At 54.0% G+C, this 7,236-nt stretch overlaps 1 protein-coding gene across 1 annotated transcript in view; it reads right to left on the bottom strand.

Moving 5' to 3' along the window:
* Positions 1-5,772: 5,772 nt before the first annotated feature.
* The window catches only part of SCAMP4 (secretory carrier membrane protein 4), a gene marked incomplete at its 5' end in the record, with an annotated part of 8,985 nt that continues 7,521 nt past the window's right edge, over positions 5,773-7,236 (bottom strand). The window contains 2 exons of the mRNA XM_008938313.1: positions 5,773-5,978; positions 6,671-6,788. Coding sequence (XP_008936561.1) covers positions 5,802-5,978; positions 6,671-6,788 — 295 coding nt within the window. The remainder of the gene's footprint in view (positions 5,979-6,670; positions 6,789-7,236) is intronic.

The raw sequence follows: 7,236 nt of genomic DNA, 5'->3' as shown, positions 1-7,236 counted from the left end.
TGGTGGCACAAGAGTTGTCCCCATTTGGGCCTTTCAGGGTTCTGCTGCAGGGAGGAGGCACCTGCACAGCCCCGCTGCTCTTGTTGTCTTCCCACCACGGGACAGCTTCACCCTGAGAATATTTCCAGGCAATAAGCAAATGAGTTTGGGGGGGTTTGGGGGACAATCAGGCCCCCAGCCACCAGCATTACCCCAAATACCCATTGCAGCATTTCCAGCCCCTGGAACTGATTCTCCTCCAGTTCCAGGGCAACACTCTCCCCTCAGCACATCTGAGGGAATTCTCCTGGGGAGATGTTTGCTTCTGGAAGGAAATGCTCTGATTTTAGAGAACCAGGAAAATAACAGGAGCCAGCAGCAGCTGCTCCTCCTGCTCCTGGCCTGGGGGGGTGGTGAGTGACCCACACCCCTGAGCACCCCCTGGCAGAACCAACCCCCCTGTTTCCTTCTTGCACCACCCCATGCTGCAGAACGAGCTGACTTCAAGCACTGCCAGAGCACACAAGGGGTTCAGACACTGGCCTTGAGAATTTAACCTGTTCTCTGGGACAGGGGGAAGCAAATCATTCTGATTTCATTTCCAGGGAATTCTCCAGGGGTGAAGAGCCAGCGTGCCAGGCGTGGGCTGTGGGACCTGTACAGCTCAGGCAGCAGTGGGTTGGTGAGTGAAGCCAGGGAATTTCTGTCAGGAAAGCACCCAGCTACGAACCCTGCCCTCCTCCCACGAGTTCATTAGGGCTAATTCATAAGCAGACAACACAAAAAGAACCTCTCTCAGTTGTCCATGAGAACGAGCAGCTCAGGGGTGGGTGGACAAAACTTTCCTGCTGTCAACCAGCCACAGGTGGGGCCTGGGGCAGCCAGGAGTGATGGAAGCACATCAGGAGTCAAAGAAAAGCAAAACCCAGGCCCCTCACAGCATCCTGGCTGGTGCACCCCCAGGGGAAGAGCCCCAACCTTGGCACCAGGGAGCTCCTTAGGGTGTGGGACTGAGCTTGGGGCTTTGGGCTTGTTCCTGGTGAACCTTGTCCTGTCCTGCTGAGTGTCAGCTCTGGGGCAGGGAGCAGCCAGAGGTGGTGAACAACCTGTCACTGCCCAGTGCCAAGGGCCTGGCCCAGCAGCAGCTGGGGGAGCTGAGAGCTGTGCCTTGTCCTTGGGCTGTGAGGGGCTGGAGCATGAAACTGAGCACAACCCCCTGCTCCAGCAGCTCACCCACAGCAGGGTGCCCAGGGTCACAGCCAGGAGGGTTTGGGATCTCTCCAGAGCAGGAGACTCCACAGCCTCTCTGGGCAGCTGCTCCAGGCTCTGCACCCTCACCCCAAAGAAGTTTCTCCTCCTGCTCAGGTGGCACCTCCTGGGTTCCAGTTGGTGCCCGTTGCCCCTTGTCCTGTCTCTGGGCACCACTGACAGAGTCTGGCCCCAGCCTCTTGCCCCCCAGGGGCCCTTTAGCTCTTGCTCAGCATTGATCAGATCCCCTCTGAGGCTTCTCCAGCTGCACAGCCCCAGGGCTCTCAGCCTGTCCTGGCACAGAGATGCTCCAGTGCCCTCATCTTCCTCAAATCTTGTCATCCTCATCCTCACCACATCATTGGCAAAGCAGCTGTAGGAGACCACTGCTGGTGAAAGCGAGGTGCAGATGGCTGGGCAGAGGGCACCTGCAAAAGGCTTTAGGAGATAAGGAAGACACTGAGATTAGCAGATGCATCAGGCAGCTGTGATGGAAAAGGCTCTTTCAGGATTAAGTATTTGCTGTGGAGTGACAGCCCAGAAACTCCCAGCAGCGTGGGCACAGGGCAGGGAGGGGATCCTGCCCCTCTGCCAGCTCTGGGAGCCCCCCCTGCAGTGCTGGGGCAGCTCTGGAGTCCTCAGCACAGCAGAGCCAGGGACCTGCTGGAGCGGGGCCAGAGGAGCCCCAGCAATGCCCCGAGGGGGGAACCCCTCTGCTGGGAGCCCAGCAGGAGAGAGTTGGGCTGGGGCAGCTGAGAGGAGAAGGCGCCAGCTGGGGAGACCTGCTGGGGGCTGCCAGGGGCCTGGCAGAAAGATGGGGGGCAGGAGCTGTTGGGACAGGATGAGGGGGGTGGTTTGACACTCAAAGAGGGAGATTTAGACTGGAGAGAAGGAAGAAATGTTTGCGGCTGAGGGTGGTGAGCCCCTGGCCCAGGTTGCCCAGAGAGGTGGTCGCTGCCCCATCCCTGGAACCATCCCAGGGGAGGTTGGACCAAGCTCTGAGCACCCTGCTCTAGCTGGGGATGTCCCTGCTCCCTGCAGGGTCGTTGGACTGGATGAGCTTTAATGGTCCCTTCCCACCCAAACCAGTCTGGGATTCTATGATTCTGTGGTTATTTGGGGCAATAAACTCATCTACAAGCTGAGTGGAGCATTTCAACTTGCCATTTTTGCCAAACAGCCCGTTCACTCCAGATTAACAATCTCCTTTGGGCAACAAACTGGAGAGGGCAGAAGCCCCAGAAGCCCTGCTGCCAGGGGGCCAGCGTGAGGCTCTGCACTGCTGAGGAGAGGCTGGGACAAAGAGCTCGACCCCAGCTCAGAAATGTGACTGTCTCACCTGCTCCCCACCCCCCCATTTCCATCCCCTTCGTTAGGAAACGAGATAACAGCAGCACAATTAGTGATCCCTGCTCAGGCCACTGTAAGAGTCCAACCCCCAGCACGGGGGATGAGCTTCATCCATCAGCCTGTTGTTCTTTTGGGGAGGAAAAAAACCCAACCTGTGCTGGGAGACTTTGGAGGAAAATAAAGATTTCACCATTTCCCTCTGCCAGAGAACTGTGGTTACCTAGGAACAGAGAGACTCCTCTACTGTGGCCAGTTCTTCTCATCAAGCACAGGATGAGCATTTATTGTCTTGTGATCAGGAGAAAAAAAAACAAAAACACCACAAAACAAACCCACAAACAAAACCCCCCAGAGCTCCACGAGCCACAGGAGACATCGTGCACGCACCCGCCGCGCCGTGCCCAACGGAACCAGGAGCCAGGCCCAGGGGAGTGGGGTTCAATGTCTCAGAAATCTCATGTAAACATTGAAAAACGTACAGAAAAGGCCAAAAAACAAAAATCAGCCACGGCAGTTGAGGCAGCGTGTTGAGTCAGCTTTCTGCAATTACTGTTCCTGGCGTGGAGGAGGCTGCAGGGGGGTGAGAAAGGGCAGATCCCATCAGAGAGGCTCCCTCAAGCTCTGCAGAGGCCTCGGGCACAATTTTGGTGTCTGGCTCCAAACCTTTTGGTGGGCAGGTTCTGCAGTACCCCCGTCCTCAACGTGACTGAATGTGGGTGCTCCAAAACAGCCCCCCCAGATTATCCAAAGGAAAGCAGAACCCAAGAAGAGAAGCAGGCTGCGGAGTCCCCGGCAACACCTCTCCTCTTGGTTCCTTTGAAATCTCCACCCTGAGGCTCTGAAGGACAGACACCAATGGCTTTGGGGAAGATTTTGGCATGGGGCCACCACGTGGAGAGCAAGGGGCAGGCCAGGAGCAGGAGTGTGGTTGGTGGGTGCACCGTGCCCTGGCTGCCCCACGGGGCCCCTTCACCTCCCCACAGTGCAGTCCTAGTTCCAGGGAGTCAACAACAGGCAGCTCTCCCATCACTTCCTGATGGCAAGCAACAAAGAACACTTAAAATTACACTTGACACAAGACAAAGGCACTGAAAAGCTTGACAATGCAGCCGGGTCGGGTTCTGTTAAGAAGGTTTCAAGCATTTGTAGTCACAAGCACTTTGCAAGAGAAAAAAAACCCAAACCCCGTGTTGGGAGCAGGCTGAACGTCCCCGAGCCCCCAGGGGCTGGTTCTGCAGCAGGGCCTCGGGGGCTGCCCCTAGAGGGGTGCTCAGGGAGGCTCTGCCCTCCTCTGGGCCTGGTGGCAAAGGTGTCACGAAGATTCCAAGCTGAATTTCATGTACTATTTACAGTATGCCACAGGGAAAGGGAAGAGAGCAACCAGGGAGATCTGCAGGGGCAAGGGGAGGGACGAGCTCTCCTTCCCCAGCTAGTATTTTATTAGATAAGGCACATGTAGAGACAGATTTCAAAAGATCACTTGCAAATCAACTCCACTTAGCTAGGACAACCTCCCTGTCCCTTTCCAGGAGCCAGTTTTGTATTCCAGTTTCTCAGTGTGAATTTAGAGTCACTCCACTTACACCAGAACACCTCTGGGAACCATCTGAGAGCTGGATGGGCTCTGGGTCTGACCCACGGGGTGCCCAGCACCCCCCTGGGCTCTGCAGTAGATGGAGCACTCTGTCCTTCACAGGATCATCAGCTGAAACTTTCACAGCCAAAGACCCTGAACATTCACTCCCTATAAAAATATTGGGAATTTACCTCCCCGTTTTGACAGGTTTGAAAAAATTCACAGCAGGCTGTTGAGGGAGAAGAGAAAAGTGCAGCCTCTGCTGCCTGGATCAGGACAAGGGGGAAGGGGATGGCTCAGGCTACAGGAGTCCTGATGGGCACGCCCAGAACCTGTTGAGGGAGAAGAGAAAAGTGCAGCCTCTGCTGCCTGGATCAGGACAAGGGGGAAGGGGATGGCTCAGGCTACAGTCCTGATGGGCAGGCCCAGAACAGAGATGAACAAGGAGATGGGTGACAGCTCTTGGGGAGAACAAACCCTCCTCTCTTCAGCTGAGCCCTGGAGATGGGCAAGAACCCCTCTCCCTGCTCAGAGGTGGAAGGGAAGCACTGCTGGCTGCACGGACACAGTCTGCACAGTGGACATCAGCTACAAGGACTAACAAGCTCTCCTTGGTCTACCAGACCCTGCCTCATAATGTCTGGATCCAGCTACTCTGGGACAAGGCAGAATTAAAACTATTAATGGAAAGAGACTTCTTCCTAAACCACCCTGGGTGCCAGCACTGAGATCAACATTTATCCTGATAAATGTAAAAGTGTGTCCCCCACAGGGCATTTCTCAGGTCAGCACAAAACCTGCATGCCACACACGTGGAGTTTAGAGGGCAGAGAGACCTTGTGCTGCCTGTTTCACAGACCTGAACATCACCCAGGTAGCCAGGCCCAAAGCTCAGTGTCAGCCAACGTTCCACCAGCTTCCACCAGGCTTTCAGTGAACAACCAGGACCAGATGAGATGAACATTTGCCTCTGAAGCACACAGATCTGGCAAAAACTGCCCAGCAGCAAGGAAAGCAAGAGTTCTAGCACACCCATGGTCCTAGCCAGGCAAATGAGAACTTTTGGGGACTTCACATTGGAACAACACTCACCCACAGCAAGCACCATCATCTACAGGATTCTTCAGCAGACAGCACAAAGCAAAGGAGGCTGTAGATATTACAAATACCTTTGATATCATTAGTACCAAATAATTTAGGTGTTGCATTTCCCTTTGAGTGAAACATTCCAGATTATTCATCTGGGAGAGCAAACACCAGTTGCCTGGCAGGGCTGGGCACGTGGGGAAAACTAAAAGCAGGGAAGGCAGGAGAAGGAGCCGTGGTGGTCACCGTGGTGGGGAAGTGAAGCCTTTTTCACAAGAGGATTCCCTCAAGCAAGGGCAGAGAACAGGTTGGTTCCTCAGTCTGCAACGAGGCAAATACTGGTAACTGAATGGAAAGAGGAAAAGATCTTCTGGATAGGGCTGAGCAGAGCTCCAGAGGTGGCAAGGGCTGAGAGCATCTACCTTCTGCAGTGATCAGCAGACACAAAACAAAAATGGCCCCAAGATGGGGGGCTTGAGGGGGAATGCAAATGATCTTTTTGAATGATGACAGTAAAAAGACCAAAAAGAAGAGAATCCAGGCAGTTTGCAGCAGTTGCTGCTTAAGGCCATTGGTTTCCCGGGGGGTAGTTGGGCACTGTGGGGTACTCTGGCAGGCTGTTCCCAGAAAAATTGCTGTACTGGGCCTCCCTGCTTGGGGGGTTCCTCCATGTGCCACTGTTCCACTCGTCCTGAGCTTTCTGAAAGCTTCCACCTGCCCCTCGGTAGATTTTATGTACCTGGTGGATGGAAGAGAGAAGAGGAGGAAGGTCAGTGGCAGGTACCCTCAGCTCAGAAGAGCTGTACTGTGTATTTGTTTCTCTCTCTGTAAAGAGCTGTATTTCCCAGGAACAAAAGCACTAAGAATTTAATAATAGAGTGAACAGAGGTGCAAACTGATTCACATCAACCCCAGACCTGAATCTGTCTCAGCCACATGCCTGGGACTGGGGTTGGGAATCCCACAGCCAGGCAGCCAACCCAGAGCAGGGGGCTGGAACTCTCTGAAACTCAGCAGAGCATCTTCCCTCCTCCTCTGCCACCACTCTGCTGAAGCTTTCCAGACAGTCCTACCCCCAAATCCTCCTTTCTGAAGAGAACAGAGGATGGGGCCACTTCCCATCCTGCCACCTTGTCCCCGCTGCAGGGGCCATCTCAAGACCCTTCCCCATCAGTGGCCACCCCGTGAGCAGTGAAGCTTGTTTGGAGTGACATAAAGGCACAGGGCCATGTGAAATGGGGACAACACCCAGCCCTGGCTGTCTTGTGTTATCTGGGTTTGTCCTCAAGATGCTCTGAGAGGCACCAACCCATGACACTGCAAACCCCCTGCAAGCAGCCATGCCTCACGGTGGCTGCTGAGCCACCTCTTCAGGTCACTGTGATACCAGCCCTGGATATTCCAAGTCAGAGAGACATGTAAAGCACCTACCCTTAAAATGCAGATGAGCATGGCGACTGCTGACATTGTGAACATAACAGCAGGGAACAGCATGAACACAGCAGCTGCAACATTGGTGCTGAAGAAGGTAATAGCTGACAACCACCCGCTGGGAGAAACAGAGAGAAGTGAGATCATCCTGGCTGGTTTTTGTGAAAAAAAGTGTCCTTATTATCAGAAAAAACTGTTCACTCACACCCAGAAATGACAAGGCAGCTTTAAAACTCTTGAAAATGAAAAGAACACCAAAGAGAACGGGCAGAATTAAACACAGCTTGGGCAGGTATTTCCTCAGGACCTCAAATCTTGCTTGCCAGCATCTCTTGCTAATCCTGTCTCAGACCTTTAAGGGACAGCCACCTGCACAGACTTGGGGAAGATTTATTCCCAAGGTGCTTTTGGCTGTGCAGAGGTCATGCACCAGACCTGGGGTCAGGGAAGGTGAGGGTCCTGTGATTTACAGCACACCTCTGTGCCTCAGATGGCAACAACCAGGTAGGACAAGGGGAGAGCATCAGCAGTTAAAATCCTATACAGCCTGCCAGGACTTTCTATGA

This window comes from Merops nubicus, unplaced genomic scaffold (assembly GCF_000691845.1).
Source record: "Merops nubicus isolate BGI_N331 unplaced genomic scaffold, ASM69184v1 scaffold12004, whole genome shotgun sequence".
NCBI classification, from domain to species: domain Eukaryota; kingdom Metazoa; phylum Chordata; class Aves; order Coraciiformes; family Meropidae; genus Merops; species Merops nubicus.
The sequence above is the reverse complement of the archived record's forward strand: the minus strand, read 5'-3'. Positions and strand labels throughout refer to the sequence as shown.